The following is a 15,564-nucleotide window of genomic DNA, read 5'->3' as shown; positions in this document are numbered from 1 at the left end:
GTCCTGCATGGAGCCCCCCACGGCACAGAGTGAATCCGTCAGGCCACTTCAGGCTTCCCTCATTGCCAAGCAAAGATGCTATTTTAGCTAATCTGTAAAACCCTAAGCCTTCCAGCTCCCACCTCCCTTCCCACACTCCGTTTGAGGTAAAACAGTGGCTCTCAGAGCCCCCCCAGGTAGGACCCCAACCCTGCCTCCCCCTGAGCCAGCCCAGCGTTACAGCCTTGCGACACCCCGCACCATCCACGGCTGCCGTGCTGGTCCAGATCAGTGTTTATAGGACACCAGCAGGGAGAAGGAGGAGAAAACCGGCGTTAACACGTTCACTGGCACTGGGAAGGAGAGCCAGGAATGTAAACGCAGCCCAGAGCTAGTCCGAAAATGGTAACAGCTGGAAAGAAGGGCTGGAAAGTTTGTTCGTCAGGACCTGAGATCCTAGCCAGGCTCCCAGCATCCAGCTCAGCCAAAACACCCTGCCCTCAGCTGCTCTGCCGCATTTACAGTCCTCGATTGAGATTTTGTAACTTCGAAAATTGATTTTAATTCTCCGTTTTAAGATCCTGAATGAGTATCTAGAAGCTCCTTAGGGAGGAGCACACCAAAACCCAGGGATACACACACGAACAACCCCCTCACTACAGGGAATTCATTAGCAGGGATTAACACATAAAAAAACCCACCCTCAAATTTGGGAGGGAACCGGCTGTCACAGGCATTGCACGGGCAAAACCAGATCCAGGGAAAAGAAGCTCCCAAATGCCTCGTCAGCAATTTTTCCCGTTGTGTCCCTCTCCATACGCACGCTCCAAATTTCCTTGACACTGCAGAATTAAACTGCTGCAATATGAGCACAATCCGCGGGAGGTCATGGCAGGACCACTCCAAGTGCAGCCAAACCAGGGTGCTCCAAGAGCCCCCCCTAACCCTTGGAAACGCCCTCCCAGCTTCACCCCGGGATGTGAAGGCTTTGGGAATGTGATCCACTGTTGCGGTATTTCACACACAGAGCTGAGCCGTCCTCAAGGGATGCAGCCCCAAGTGATGCTGGCGGCCCCACAAAAATTTGGAGGCTCCTTCTGTAGGGAAGGGGATAGATATCCCCTTGCTGCCCTCATGAGGGAAAAGGCTTTTGCTCCTCAGACCCCTCCCCAATTACAGTAAATGGTATAAAAGAGACTGACCTAGTTTAAAAAAAATAAAAATATATTACAATGTAATATATTAACATATATTAATGGTGTCCTATCCCTGAAGGATTCAAGGCCAAGGTCGGTGGACACCTTCCACTAGACCAGGTTGCCCCAAGTCCCATCCAACTTGGCCTTGAAGACTTCCAGGGATGAGGCAGCTACTGGAGACAGGACAAATGATCAGTTTGGGCAGTTTTGCACATGGGAGACCCATGGGAAAAATCAGGCTTCTCTGTGGGTGACATCTCGCAATTTAACCCTCAGCTGCTAGGTCTGGCTTTGACCCTTCCCTGCTCTCCAGGCATGACTGGGAGATAGCCCATGAGGGCAGTTTGCTCCAAAGGGAAAATCCTCCCCACTCCCGGAATCATGGTCCAAATCACTTGATTTAGAAGAATCAAAATTTTTATTGATCTCACTGTAACAGCAACCACTGGCGAGAGCTTTTCTCCTCCCAAACACCTGCTTGAAGAGACGGTAAAAAACAACAGAAATCCCAAATGGATCCCCTGACTAGCAGAGGAATGCCCCGGTGAGGCCAAGCACTCCCTCCCTGCTCAGCCCCAAGCCCACTTACAAAAGAGAACCGGGAGAAAGCTGCTGGGATGGGGAATGGAGACACAAGGAGGTTGGGAAAAGGGGCATTTAGAGAAAAAAAAATAAACATCAACAACAACAAAAAAGGTTTCCCTCCGGCTCCTGTCCATAAAGTCACGTTGTCCTTGGATATGGTCTAATTATTTTTGGCTAGCAGAGCAGGTTTCCCAAAACGAGCAGCTGTGCTGAGGGCGCCAGGTCCCTGCATCCACGGTCGCCAAGGATGTCCTCGCCCCCTGCCCCTGCCCCTCCCTCGATCCGAGGGCCTAACCGACCTCCTGGGATCTTCGCTTCAAGGAAAATATATTTATCTATATATAATATATATATTTGTGTGTGTCTTATCACCACCCACCCACACGCATATACATATTGCTACTCGCACTCACTCACTCGTGCGCTGCCGCGTTCACCTCACCTCCCACGCGAGGGAAAGGACGGGAAAGACAACCCATTCCCTGGGGTTGTGCTTCTGCTTCTTCCTCCCCCCAGCCCCCAAAACGAGGGGCAGCCCCCCCCTCCTTGTGAAAAAAAAAAAAAAAAAAAGCAGCTGGAAGATGGGAGCTCGCCACCAGCGCCGCCCCGTGCCAAACACACCTAGAGAAAGAAATTACGGGATGGAAAGTGCACAAAGCCTGTGGGATGTTCCCCTCCCCAGCATGGGTCCCCCCAGGGCTGGGTACTGAGGTGGGGGGCGAGGGAGGGAGGATGGATGGAGCAGGCACTCAGGTGGGAGCTGATAAAATGGCACTTGAGAAAGGTCGTAGAGCAGGTGATGGCTCCCAACAGGCAGTAAAAAACTCAAAACTGGGGGGCTGGTGGGATTGGGGGGCATGGCCTGACACTGCTGTGGCCACGCACGGCCTTGCCCGGGGCAAGAGTTGCACAGAGAGAGGGGGAAAAATAAATCCCATCTCCAGGGGAGGTTCAAGATGGCCACACCATGCCAGGCTGGCAAAGGGGAGGGTAACGTGGAAATGCTTTATCCACGACAGCATGATCCAGCTGGGAGAAATCCCATCCTGAAAACGGAGCGGAGGATGGCATCGATGGCAGCATCCTGCCAGGAGAGCACCCCATCCCTGCAGTGTCTGGTGAGCCCCCACAGCCCCCAGGGACACCCAGTGATTCCTGAGACATCCAATGGTGCCAGAGGGATCTCCCCCCCTGTAGGATTCACATTTTAAAGGGCTGGGTAAAAAAAAAACCCGAGCACTACAAAGCACTTTCCCAGAGGCTCTCGGCCCCAGCCCAGAAGAAGTCATTGGGGATAAAGTGCCCCTTTTTAGTACCAAAAATAAAAGCAAGGGCGTTTTATAATATATGGCTACATTGCTGTGAGTCCTGGCTGGTGGGTGGGGGACACAGCCCCTGGATGGAGGACCAAGATGGAAGAAATCTGGGTAGAAGAGATGTGGACATGCTGGCTGATTCCATCAGGAACTAGATCAGACCCCTGGAGCACCAAAGGGAATGGGGTCCCAATGTTGTCCTTTGCTGAATGCCAACACATCCCAGGGACACTCAAAAAATACCCTCCCCAGGATGCAAGCAGGTGCGTGATTTTAGGAGTGATGTTCCCTCCTCCTCCTGACAGGCTGCCCAAATTTTCCAGGAGAAGGGGGCAAAGGGGGTGACAGAGCTCCAGAACACCGAGCTGCTGGCAATGGGAGGTTTGGGTAACAAAAGGAGAATTTTTTTTTTTGGGGGGGGGGGGAGGGGGGTGGCACAAGGCAGCAGAAGTGGCAACGGGATGATTTAAAAAGAAGCCTGGTAGAGATCAGGCTGCTGGCCAGGTGGAAGAGGAGGAATAGGGCCGGATCCAGAAGGGATGCTCCATCTGGCACATGCTGGGACCGGTCACTGGCAAAGGGGGAGAAGACAGAGCTGCACTCCCCCCAAAAAAGAGGAGGAGGGCAGGGAGGGGATGCTGGTGGGGACCACTGCCACCTCCACCTCGCCGGGATGGATCCTGCTGAGCCGAATGGGGGGTGCACAGGTCTGGGGAGTCGCTGCCTCTCCGTGGTTCCCGCTCAGATATCCATCTCGAACTGAGCATCGTCCCCTGGCAAGAGGCAAGGAGAGCAGTGTTAAGAGTGTCATCCTTCACCGCAAATCCCTCCTGTCCCACCCCGGGGGCCCCTTACCCATGGATGGCTTGCTCTCCTGGTGGTTCAAGTTGTTGGTGTCCGCTTTGGGCTCCTCGCCGGCCTCGCCGGGGCTGGTGACGCCGGGAATATTGGGGAGGTGACAAGGCGGGGTCTTGGCCATGGGGGAGTTGCGGCGGTCCAGCAGGAACTTGCGGTCGTAGATGATCCGGGTGCCTGCGGGGAGGACGGGAGGAGAGTGGGGGAATCCGGTTCGGCAGCGCTTGTTTGCAGAAGGAGTTTCCCGGCGGGACGGGCGCCCCGGCCAAGGTTCTCCGCCAAAGATCGCCGGGGAGGGCTGGGGGGGTGCGCGCCGCCGCTCTGCCCGCTCTTATCTGGGCACCACAGGCGATAATTCGGCGCTGACCAAACACCCTGGCGGCAACTGGGTCCCGGAGCGATCAACACTGTCCCGGCGCAGAGACCTCATGGCAAACTCATGGCACGGGAGGGAGAGCGCGTCCCGGGGATGCCGACGGAAGCGGCGCCCCGAAATACCACGTGTCCCCCTCCCCTGCACAGGGACGGGGCATGTCACGACCCCGCGGTGCCGGGGCGGGGTAGGGCCGGAGCACCGACCCTCCAGTACCCGCGTCCCACCGGGAGCTCGCTGCCAACCCGGCCCGGGATCCAGCTGCCGCCCCGCCGGGACCCTCCGCGCTCCCGGTATGTCCCGCAAAAATAACAAACCCATCTCCACGCGCGTACGGCGAGGAGAACGGGCGGCAGGCGCTACACAGCAACACCATATAGAGGCGATATCGGCGCGGAATGCCCGTGACACGCGGCGCTCGGGGTGGCGGGCTGGCCCGGGCGCGTTCCCCCGGAGGCCCCGGCGGGCGCGGCGCTTTTACCTCCCGGCGTGGTGGAGAAGAGCGTCCCGCCGGGGGTGGTGCAGTAGTCGGCGGGGAGCTGCGCGGCGTCGCTGAGGGTGACGGTGCGGGTGGGGATGGCCCGGCTCTGGCTGGGCTGGCGGCCGCCTGCGGACGACATGGCCCCCGCTCGGCGCCGCGCTTTGTCCCCGCCGAGCGGCGCGGGCGGAGCGGCCCCGCCCCTCGCCGGCCCCGCCCCGCCCCTCGCCGGCCCCGCCCCGCCCCTCGCCGGCCCCGCCCCGCCCCATCGCCCGCCCCGCCCCTCGCCGGCCCCGCCCCGCCCCTCGCCGGCCCCGCCCGCCGCCGCCAGCGGCCAGGTGCCGCGCCACGCGACCCTCTCCGCGCCTCCCACGTGGTCTAGCGGTTAGGATTCCTGGTTTTCACCCAGGCGGCCCGGGTTCGACTCCCGGCGTGGGAAGAAGAGATTTTTTTTTTTTTTTTTTCTTTGTGAGGGGAGGTAAGTGGGTGGTGGTAATGGTGGTGGTGTCCTGGCATTGCGTCCCTGTCCAGGATTCCTTCAGCCAAAATGTTTTGGCCGGAGCGAGCTGAATGAAGTCGCCGGGAAAAGGCGTGCGTCCACATATCCCAAACCAGGGAAGGGGGTGTGTCCCCATATCCCATACCGGGGAATAGCGTTCATCTCCATATCCCAAACCAGGAAAAGGGCATGGATCCCTATATCCCAAATGAGGAAATGGGTTGCATCCGCTTATGCCAAACCAGGAAAGCGCATGCATCCCCACATCCCACACAAGGAAAAGAGACCCATGCCCATATCCCAAACCAGGGAACAGGATTCATCCCCATATCCGAAACCGAGAAAATGGCATATCCAATACCAGGAAGGGGAATGGATCCAAATATCTAAGACCAGGAAAAGGGATGCATCCCCATTTCCCAAACCAAGAGAGGAGATGAATCCTCATACCCCATACCAGGAAAGGCCATGCATCGCCATACCCCAAGCCAGGAGATAGGATGCATCTACACACCCCAAAAGCACCATCCTGGAAAGCTGGGAATCTCACCCCTGAGGGACATGCCAGCCTCCGCACAGCCTCCCTCCCTCCCCTGGGAACACTGATCCTGTCGGCTATTTTTAGCATCTCTCTCCCAGAGGCCAGAGTGGCTGCTTTCTCCCTCCAACCCTGGATCCCCCAGTCCGAAGCGCATTCCCGGCGGGACCGGCCGCCCGCATTCACAAGAGGATGGGCGAGGCGGTCGCCCGCGTGGCCAGGAAGGTGAACGACACGGTGGAGAACAAAAAGGATTCCCTGGGTAAGCCCGGCGCTCCGTCCCGGCTCCCGCCTGGGCCCCGCACAAGGATCGGGTATCCGGGAGCAGGGATCTATTTTTCACTGCCACAGTCTAAAAAAAGCTGTCGGCGTTCCCTCCCCGCGGCTCTGGAGAAGAGAAAGGCTCCCCCACAGGGGCCTCAGCCCCGCAAAGTTAGAGCAGGTTCACGTAATCCCATGGGATGTGTCACTCCTTGAGAGCAGTGGCAGGAGCAGATTTCTCCCCACGTTGCCTTGTCAGATTTGTGTTTTCCTGCAACTTCCCCTTTTCCAGCTAATACCCAAGAGAGGGCCGCAGTTCATCAAAGGAGAGAGATGAAAGCCACTCCTTTTTATTCCTACTGGATTCCTGGCCCTGGCAGCTGGAGCTCCATTGCTCAGGCTCTCCACGTTCTCCTGAGAGAAACCTGGGAGGACGGAGCTGGCTCCATCAGCCCCCGCTTTGGGGGGCTTTGGGGAGGGGGCAGGAAGCAGAGCCCATCCTGGGGCTGGGATACAGGGTTTCCATCCCCGGTGTGTCCTGGGAGGGGAAACAGAAACAACTTCGGACAAAACAAGAAGGTGTGTAGCATAACCAAATATTTTTCCCCTCCCCACCGCATGCCATGGGACAACCACTCATGACCATGAGAAATCCAGCCAGGAGCACGCCCAGGGAAATCCCTGCTCCTAGAATAAGCATCTTTGTGCTGTTCAGCTACCCCCAGGGAGTTAGGGACACGGGAGAGCAGAATAACTGAGGTTATCAGACCCTTGCCTGGGCCCCTCTGTGTGCAGATCTGGCCAACTGCAAGCTGATGACCTTCCCCATTGGGATCTACAAAGCCATGAGGAGTGTCACTGAGGGGATCCATCGCATCTCCCTGGCCAACAACGAGCTCAAGTCCATCACCAGCCGATTCGTCACCACCTTCAGCCAGCTGACAGGTAAGGGACCCCCACCCCTCCAATCCTCTGGGACACTCCAGAAGCTCCCAGGTTGCTGCCAAGGGGACAAAGCACCCGAGAGACTCCCCTGAGCTCACGCCTCATTGCAAGCATTAGTTCAGACCCCCCAAAATCCATTTTTCCTTATGCCTTCTGCCCCTTGAAGTGAGTCTACTCTCACCCACCCTTCCAACTGCTGCGGAGTCACTCACTGCTCCCTCCAAGGATGGGGCTGAGGATGAAGGAAGACAGCAAAGGCAGCTTGGGGAGAACAACGGGGCATGGAAGGGACGGGGCAATCCAGGCTGTGCTGACTAATTAGTCCTAATCAGAGAGAGTGAATCACAGTAGGAGATGGGAATGATCATCAGCACCACAGGGACACCTCCCTGTTGAGCCCAGTGAAAGCAGCCAGAGGCAAATCCACTAAAAAATGGCCATGCAAGCACCCACAGCATCCAGCACCACGGTATTGAACAATGAGGACGGCACTGGGGATGCTCTGGCAGCTTCTAAAATCAATTTTGTTGCTACAATGTACCACACAAACCCACTGTGGTGGGTGCATGGGGAGGCTTCCCTTCTTCTGGAGCCAGAGCATCATTTGTGAGAACACTCCTAGGCTGGGGAAAGGAAACACATTGAGCAAAGGAAATCAATTTTCATTTTCTAGACAGCACAACAAGCCCTGGAGGGAAAAAAACGACCTTGTTTCCCAGCAAGGGCTTTGCTCCACCAGTGAGCCAATCACTCCTGTGATGAACTGTGCTGGGTCTCAGCAGGAACAGACGCCCCAGGGCTGGGGACAGGCTGAATAAGGCAGGACCTATAAATACCAGGTATTAGCAGGGGCAGGGCAGCTTGTGTGGGTATTTATAGTGCCAAAAGCCCTGTGTCACTGGAGAAGGGCACTGGGACAGCAGGATTTGGGTTCTGTCCCCAGGAGGGCTGCTTCTGGCCCCACAGGAGCTCATTTCTGGAGCAGGAAAGCATCGCAGATGGGTAAAACGTGAAAAACAAATATTTTTTCACATCTAATGACCTTTCTTCCACCGTTCCATTTATTCTTCAGAAGGGGTTCAGACACATGAACGTAGAGAACTAGCCTTAAGCCATGACAAATGTCCATTGGGGAGGTAATTGCACCGAGTTTGTGAGAAAATATTCCTTATTTTTTGCAGACCCTGCTTGCAAAAGGCTGCCCAATTTCATTAGGAAAGCCTGAGGAAACCAAGAAAAACATCACTCCTAAATGTGCTGTTCCCAGCAAGCAAATCTTCAATGGCAACCACGGAAAACAGCAAAAACTAAAAGCGCCAAATTTTTGGAGCTGGAATCCCCCTGATGGACGTGGCAGTCCACGGGGGACAGAGGCTGTAAATCGAGCCACGCGCTAGTTATTTTCCCATCTTTTTCCCTGCATCCCACCACCTCCCTTCTCTCTTCCCAGAGCTCAACCTGGCGGGCAATTACCTGCACCGCCTGCCCGAGGAAATCACCTCCCTGCTGCATCTCCGATCCATCGACCTCTCCCGCAACAGGTTCCGGCGTTTCCCGGAGCCCCTGGCCACCGTCCCTGCCCTGGAGACCATCGACCTGCAGGAGAACGAGATCGCAGGTGAGGGGCAACTTTCCTCACTGGAGAAAAAAGGGTGAAGAAGGGTGATGCTAAATAATCAGAGCCTGCTTAGGGCGCTGATTATTTGCCTTTCCCCGGTATTTTCGCCGCCTCCCAGGGAAAAGCTGCTACAGGCATAGTGGGAATCAAGCCCCATTCAAGCTGCCCAATTCACCACGCTGGGGTGGATGTAGCTCTTAAAGGCACCTCCAGCCGGGGTGACCCAAAATCCCCAGATTCCGTCGAAAAATCAGAGCTGATCGCAGAACTCGGCCTCAGGAATGCTGGGCTGGGAGGTTTGCTGCCGGGCTAAGCAAGGACACGAGCCCACCTGAACATTTCCCAGAACAAACAGGAGCTGTTTAACACTACAAAATCCCCTAAAAAATAAACTAAAGGAATGGTAAGAGAGGCTCAGCCCTGCAGCGGCAGGAAAATCTTTCATGTGCAAAAGCTTTGGAGTCTCCAGAAGCTGGGCAAAAAGGGGGCAGCTGTTGTGCTCAGATAAAAGGGGATTTATTTAGGATGCAGCTTTCAAAGAGCCTGGACTGGAGCACCCCACAGCCCCCACGGACCCCCAGGGAGGCGAATATCGGAGGCCACTCAATTTTGCTGTTTTATCTGGGATTGCTTCAGCTGCTGCTGGGAAAGCTGCTCCCTGCAACAGCCTCACATCAGCTGCTCCCCAGCTGTGCCTGTAGAAACACCGGAATCAAAAACTGCTTCCACAGGAGGCAGAGAAAGATACAGCTTTTCCTCACCCTCTTTCTCTCTCCTGCCTCCCAGAGAGAGCTGTCTGACCTTTAGCTCATCCTCCATTGCTTTTTGAGTTTAATTGGCTGATTTCAATCCGACCTGATCTCCAAACAGCATTTTCCCCTCTTGTTTTGTGCAAGCAGGATGGTGAAAAACAGGAATGCAGCTTTTTGGTGCCTTTTTCCCTGCTAAAATGCAGGGAGGAAAGGCTGCATCCAGGGTTGCACCCAGCTGGATTGGGAGGAGGAGAACAAGGCTGCCAGGTCACCTCCCACCAGGCTCCCCTCAGCTGGGAGGTGTCCTCCAGATGAGGGGAAAATCAAAACAGAGTAGAATTTAACTATTCCAAGCCAAAATGTTGTAGGGACATGTCTGAGTAGTGCACACGACATTGCCTGGCTGCAGAAATAGCTGAGGTGAGCTTATTTCACACATTTTCTGGAAAGGGAAGAGGTAGAGACCTGAAAGCCAGGGGGTTTCAGCCCATTTCTTCCAAGGAAACAAAAAACCTGGGCAATCACATTGCTCCTACCAGCCCTTCCTAAATAGGTTCCAGGCTCCCTTGCACGTGAGCTTGTGTTTGTAAGGTTTCTGGTGCTGTGCCAGTCCTGCCTGACCTCCTCTGCCATCCCAGGGATGCTGCACAGGTTCCTGCCAGGGCTGCAAAGCTCCTGCTGAAACAGCTGAGTGACCTCCTAAGACATATTGAGCTGGAAGTGGTAGGTAATGTTTTCCAAAGGGAAACAGGAGTGAAAGGAGATTAATTAATGCCTGCCTGGAGCCTGTGGGCTCTGTGAAAGGACACATTTAGTGCCACAAGCCACCCTTTTCATCTAAATAAGCTCTCAACCCTGGACTGTAATTATGTATGTATTACTGTCAGTGCTTTTAACTCTTTCCCTGATAATTAGAGTTATATCAAACCAGCGTTTTAAGTCCTTAAATCCATGGGGATGTTTTGATGCCTGGGGCTTCAGCTTCTCTTTCCCTTATTCCTTGATTAATGGTTTAATAGAGACGATGTTAAGATTGCTGCCAAGGCTGGGGAGGTCACTGCTGGGAGCAGCTGTGGTTAATTTTGTCCTCCTGAGAACGCTGAGATGGGACAAAGGGGGATAGTTTCAAACTCAGAATAGAGTTAGATGGGATATTGGGAAGAAATTCTTCCCCATGAGGAAGAGACACTGGCACAGTCACGCTGTGGATCCCTGGAAGTGTCCAAGACCAGGCTGGATGGGGCTTACAGTGACCTGGGATAGTGGAAGGTGTCCCTGCCTCCATCCAGCGGATGGACTGGATGAGCTTTAAGGTCTCTTCCATCCCAGACCATTCAATGATGGTGGCATCACTCACTTATTGCCACATTCTGCTTTAATTATGTAAAACCTTTTCCCTCCCAGTTTTTTGCTTAGCTGCTGAAGCCAGCATGAATAATTCAGGCTCAAATGCAAGTGCCTCATCCATTGGGAAGGTAGCAAATGATTCCTTGGGTTGCTTTTAGAGGAATTTGCGGCTCACAACAACCCTACAGCTACAGGCTGCACTGTGTCCCCTGCCTGTGCCTTCGTGCCAGGGGTGAAGCGCTGCTCCTTACCTGGAATTAAGGTGCAGAGCCAAGCTGTTCCCAGCCTGGGAAGATCTTAGTCCCCAAAACACTTTACCCAACTCCCTAACTTACGCAAAATGAGTGAAAGCACTTTTAACTTTAGCATGCTGTGTAAGAGGATGATTAAACTTCTTATTCTCCACTGCATTAGATGATGATTAAATAGGAAGATCTATGAAAAAAATATTACTTTTGTGCTTCAAGGGGAAAAAAAAAAAGCTCAAGCAAAATGATGCAGGGGAATGGCAGTGAACAAATCTACCATGAAGAAGAGTTATTAAAAGAATTCATGTGAAGCTCTGCCTGATGAGATATGCACTCCTAGGGAATTGGTGTATGGAAAACAGCACCGTTTTCTGAAGGAGGAAGAGGGAAAAAACCCAAATGCATTGAGGTGTTTCAGTCTTTTTCCAGCATAAAATAAGCTTAATAGTTTAAAAATCACATCATCATCTACCAGATATAATTACAACACTGCAATTCTGCTGCGGGTGCTGGCAGAGGAAACAGGAGCTGGGATATAAAAGGCTCTTGTCATTTTGCTGGCCAAATAAAAATAAATTGGTTTAGGTAAATCAAACAGGTGGGCTTTGCACGGCCAAAATATTGTGAATTGTAGCAAAATCTATCACCTTTTTATGAGCCTTATCAGGTTAGATTTTCATATTGGTCTCATTCCTCTGCTCTCAGTGAACTCACATTGGGACCATCCAGCTGAGCTGCACCTTTATTTCAATGCAGAATTTGTAAATGTAATGTTTTCGAAAGGAAAACACCCAAATTCATGGAAATTGCAAAATAGAAGGGTGCCTGTTGATGGCTGAGAGCCATTTTGCAGCCTGTCCAACAAGGGCAAAGACCACATGCCCTCCTGTTAGGTTGGAGAGGGCTCCTGGGCATTGCAACATCAGGGATAAAATCAGGGAATAAGTCTTTGCATCCCAATTGAGTGTCCCAGCAGGGGTTTCATTAAGACTGGGAGAAATGGAGGGCAGTGCCCACGTTGGATATCTTGGTGTTTGCACCTTGCTGACACATTCCCTAGAATCACAGGATCATTTAGTTTGGAAAAGGCCTCTAAGATCATCGAGTCCCACCAATGACGACCATTTGCCTGAGCAGCTGGCTGAATTAATATTTCCCTGTGTTTCTGTTTTGATCAAAGCATGCAGCCAGGCAGGAGCAGGGTTTGCTGCAGCCTGTCCACCAAGAGGAGCTTTCACCCGTTCCATCCCTCCAGGAGGGATTCTCACCTCCGTGCTCTGTTTCCAGAGGTGCCGACGGAGAAATTGGCCTCCATGGCATTGCTGCGGAGCCTCAACCTGCGGGCCAACCCCGTGGGCCCCGAGGTGCGGCTGCTGGTGCGGCCCCTCGTGCCCTTCGACCTGCTGCTGTCTCCAGAGGAGCCCATCCCTAAAGCCTGACAGGATCTCGAGCTGTCCCGAGGGGGGACAGCCCACCAGAGTGGTTTGGCTTAGGTCAGTCCCTGCTACGCCCCCGTGTCTGTCCCAAAGCCACAGCCAGCGGGTCCCAAAGCCGAGCAAGTGCCTCATTCCTTCCTAAATCAAAAGCAAGCAGCAGGGCTCCCCCATGAAGGGATGGCTCTGCCAAATCCCAAGCCTGGCAATCTGCTGCTTATGTGTTTCGGGGATGCACAGGAGCTGCAACACAGGTGGTGGGAGGTTTGGGTAAAGCTGGGGGGGATCTGGATGTTCACCCTCCCACCCAGGCAGGGATGGGGAGCAGCCAGGGTGGTGGAAGGCGTCCCTGTGGCTGTAAGGGTTCTCCCTGGAATTGCTGATGTCATGGCGTGCCAAGTGCCTGATTAAATGCTTTACTGTTACATCAGGGGAGTTGTACATGATTAAATTCAAATTGCCAGTCTTGTCCTTAAAGAAGCCCCTTCGCACAGCTGGGTTCTCTTAGTCCCAAGCAGTATTTCCCTGGAAAAATCCCTGTTTTCCGAGGAATATTTCTTCTCTTTTCTCACAGTGGAAACCAAAGCAATCCAAAGCCAGTGGGTCCCCACACACTGCTCACCCCACGGGTGTCCCCAGAAGTGTGAGCCCACCTCTCTGGTCCTGGGGGTCCTCAAGTTGTGCTGATTCCCTTCCCAGAAATATCCTGGAGAGAATGGCTTCTCTGTGGCAGGGAGGCCACTACAAAGCACACACATGTCCCTTAGCAGCTGGTTGCCTGCAAAACAAAAAAACCCCAACAACTCCTGGGAGAAACCCCAGGTGTTATCTCAAAACGCCTTGTTTAATCATCTCCCTTGTTTGTTCCTTTGGGTATTTAAAGGACAAACACTTCCCAACACTTTGTGCGGGCTGGGGACAGCCAGGAAGGGTAAATCCTGTCAATATTTGACTTCTAGACTTGCCAAACTTTGGTAATAAAAGATTATGGTAAGAAATGTTGGGCATGCTGAAGAAACTGTGGTTGAGTGGAGCAGCCCAGAGCCAGGACCAGCATCCCTAAACATCGTGTTGCTTTTCCCTGTGTGTGGATTGATGGGTAGGGGATCTCCCCACTCTTCTTGACGCTCCTGGCGTATTTTCCTCCCGGGATGGACAGGAGAGCTGCTGGGGACACCGGCCATCAGCTGCCAGCATCAGTGTGGAGACCTCGGCGGCAGCGAGGGGACACACAGACCCCGACTCTCCCTAAGGAGGGAACTTGCTCCTTCCCTCTCCTTGCCCCGCGTGGGCTGCCCGCCCCCGCTCTGCCTCATCATCCGTGGGGGCTGCGTGCGGGTCCCCCGGTCTCCATGGCGATAGGAGGCTCTTTCCCCCCGCGCCCCCTCCCCTTCTCCGCTGCAGCCGGCGAGCAGCCGCAACCGGCGCGGCGGCACCGGCGCTCCGGACCGGGCGGGAGGGAAGAAGGGAGGGACGGGGGGCGGGCTGTGACCCCTCCCCGGGCAGCAGGTCGCCTCCGGCGGTAGCCTCTGCACGGCAGCGATGCAGCCCCCGGAGCCGGGTCCGACCGGCGGAGGTGAGTGCCAAGCCTGACGTATTTTACCCCCTAAAAAAGCTATCCAGCCCTCATCCCAGCCCCCTATTCCATCAGACCAGCCTTTGCCTGTCGTGGTTTCCCACAGCCAAGCAGGGAGGCAGGTGGTCCATCGCCTCCCGTCCGGTCCCCCCATCCCCTTGTCACCACGTCCGAGGTGTCACTGCTGAACTGAGGATGCCTGCATCCATCCATCCATCCATCCCTCCTCCCATTCATCCATCTAGCCACTCATTCATCCATCCGCCACCAACCCGGGTGCTCAGCAGCCCCTTATTTTCCTTTCCCCATCTTCCACCTTGCTTTTAAAACCACCTCCAATTCCATAGAATACCAACCTCCTGCTTATGCTGCACTGCAACCCCAAAAGATGAAGTCCAGCAAAGTTTTAGGTATAATATCACAGGTTTTGGGCAATCTCATCACAGTCTTTGTTATAGCTCCTGCTTACGAAGCTGGTTCAGTCATCTGGAGAATCTTGCCTCCTCGATCCTGCTACTCCCTCGCCTCTCCAAGAGGCTCCTTCTTCTGTGTTGGCTGCAAGCCCCCCCAGCGCCTTTCTGAATCCCCACTGGAAAGGTGTTGCCCAAATCCTGCACCCAGGGCTGGGGTGTTAGGGGCTGCATAGGCCCCTCCTGCCTGCCGGAACCTTGAGGAATCGGGTGGTCCCGGCGGCTGGGAAAAGCATCTCAGCTGGAGAGCTGAGCATGGACATCGGCACAGGGACGGGGGGATGCTCCGCTGCCCATCACACAGCGGCTTTGGAGGGCTGTCTCAGCGCAGGGCTGACCTGCAGGCGTGCAAGCTAAAGCTAAAACGTGCCTTTACTCGCCTCACCACTGCAGCCTGGATTCCCCTGGAGTCAGCCCCGTTACCGCTGCAGGCAGCTCCTGCCCACGGCCGGCATCCTCCCGGAGCCCGGCCTGGGGAAGCCCAGGGTGGCAGCCGCCGAGCCCCGCTCCCCGCAGTGACAAAATGCTGCCCCCGCGCCCCCATCAGAAGCTCCCAGATAATGATGGGAACGACAGCTATCACTTTAGATGGGAGGGGAGGGTGTCCTGTGCCCCAGCCCCTTTCCCCTGGTTATTGCGGCTTTGCCAGGGAGAACAAGATTTTGCGGAATATCGAATCGTAAACCTTGGGAGTACAAGGAGAAGCAGCGGCAGCCACCCGGGGGCAGGGATGCTCCCAGGCCAGCCGTGACTGGGCGCACACGGATACAGCTCCCATGAGGCCGGAGCATTGGAATGTCGGGAGGTGGATTTGTCTTCCTTGCATCATCCCTAAAACAGGGCCCACGAGACCAGGATGTCTTCCGGGTGGCCCTAATTACTCATAAAAAGAATGATGCAAATAATAATGGTATCAAGTAATAATGGTATCAAACAAGAATTATATCAAATAATAATTACATCAATTGTATCAAACAATAACCATATAAAATAATAATTCAGCCAGGTACTGCAGAGCCTTGGGCTGTGTAACCCAAGGAGGAGGAAACATGTTGGGGCACGACAATGAGCCCAGCAGGACATGCCCCCAGC

General features: G+C 54.4%; 2 protein-coding genes and 1 non-coding gene across 3 annotated transcripts; 2 read left to right on the top strand and 1 right to left on the bottom strand.

The window, feature by feature from the left end:
- Window positions 1-1,577: 1,577 nt before the first annotated feature.
- On the bottom strand, window positions 1,578-4,985 carry EIF4EBP2 (eukaryotic translation initiation factor 4E binding protein 2). The gene is made up of 3 exons (XM_066324271.1): window positions 4,789-4,985; window positions 3,935-4,111; window positions 1,578-3,852 (listed from the first exon to the last, which is right to left on the bottom strand). Exons 1-3 carry the CDS (start codon window positions 4,925-4,927, stop codon window positions 3,821-3,823), a joined length of 348 nt encoding a protein of 115 aa, XP_066180368.1. The 5' UTR covers window positions 4,928-4,985; the 3' UTR covers window positions 1,578-3,820.
- A 167-nt stretch (window positions 4,986-5,152) lies between these two features.
- On the top strand, window positions 5,153-5,224 carry TRNAE-UUC (transfer RNA glutamic acid (anticodon UUC)). The gene has a single exon. It is a non-coding gene; the product is annotated as a tRNA-Glu (tRNA).
- A 696-nt stretch (window positions 5,225-5,920) lies between these two features.
- Window positions 5,921-12,851, top strand: LRRC20 (leucine rich repeat containing 20). Its single transcript, XM_066324270.1, has 4 exons — window positions 5,921-6,084; window positions 6,879-7,028; window positions 8,479-8,646; window positions 12,281-12,851. The coding sequence occupies exons 1-4, from the start codon at window positions 6,015-6,017 to the stop codon at window positions 12,430-12,432; spliced, it is 540 nt and encodes a 179-aa protein (XP_066180367.1). The 5' UTR covers window positions 5,921-6,014; the 3' UTR covers window positions 12,433-12,851.
- Window positions 12,852-15,564: the final 2,713 nt, after the last annotated feature.

Source organism: Sylvia atricapilla, chromosome 8 (genome assembly GCF_009819655.1).
Source record: "Sylvia atricapilla isolate bSylAtr1 chromosome 8, bSylAtr1.pri, whole genome shotgun sequence".
NCBI classification, from domain to species: Eukaryota; Metazoa; Chordata; class Aves; order Passeriformes; family Sylviidae; genus Sylvia; species Sylvia atricapilla.
The sequence above is the reverse complement of the archived record's forward strand: the minus strand, read 5'-3'. Positions and strand labels throughout refer to the sequence as shown.

Bases quoted from the DNA above. Each gene is read 5' to 3' on its own strand.
- LRRC20 (XM_066324270.1), top strand. From the start codon at position 6,015: ATGGGCGAGGCGGTCGCCCGCGTGGCCAGGAAGGTGAACGACACGGTG. The intron at 7,029-8,478 runs GTAAGGGACCCC...CTCTCTTCCCAG, and splicing joins CACCTTCAGCCAGCTGACAG to AGCTCAACCTGGCGGGCAAT. The intron at 8,647-12,280 runs GTGAGGGGCAAC...CTCTGTTTCCAG, and splicing joins GCAGGAGAACGAGATCGCAG to AGGTGCCGACGGAGAAATTG.
- EIF4EBP2 (XM_066324271.1), bottom strand. From the start codon at position 4,927: ATGTCGTCCGCAGGCGGCCGCCAGCCCAGCCAGAGCCGGGCCATCCCC. The intron at 4,112-4,788 runs GTAAAAGCGCCG...TCCTCCCCGCAG, and splicing joins CTTCTCCACCACGCCGGGAG to GCACCCGGATCATCTACGAC. The intron at 3,853-3,934 runs GTAAGGGGCCCC...GCCTCTTGCCAG, and splicing joins GGAGAGCAAGCCATCCATGG to GGGACGATGCTCAGTTCGAG.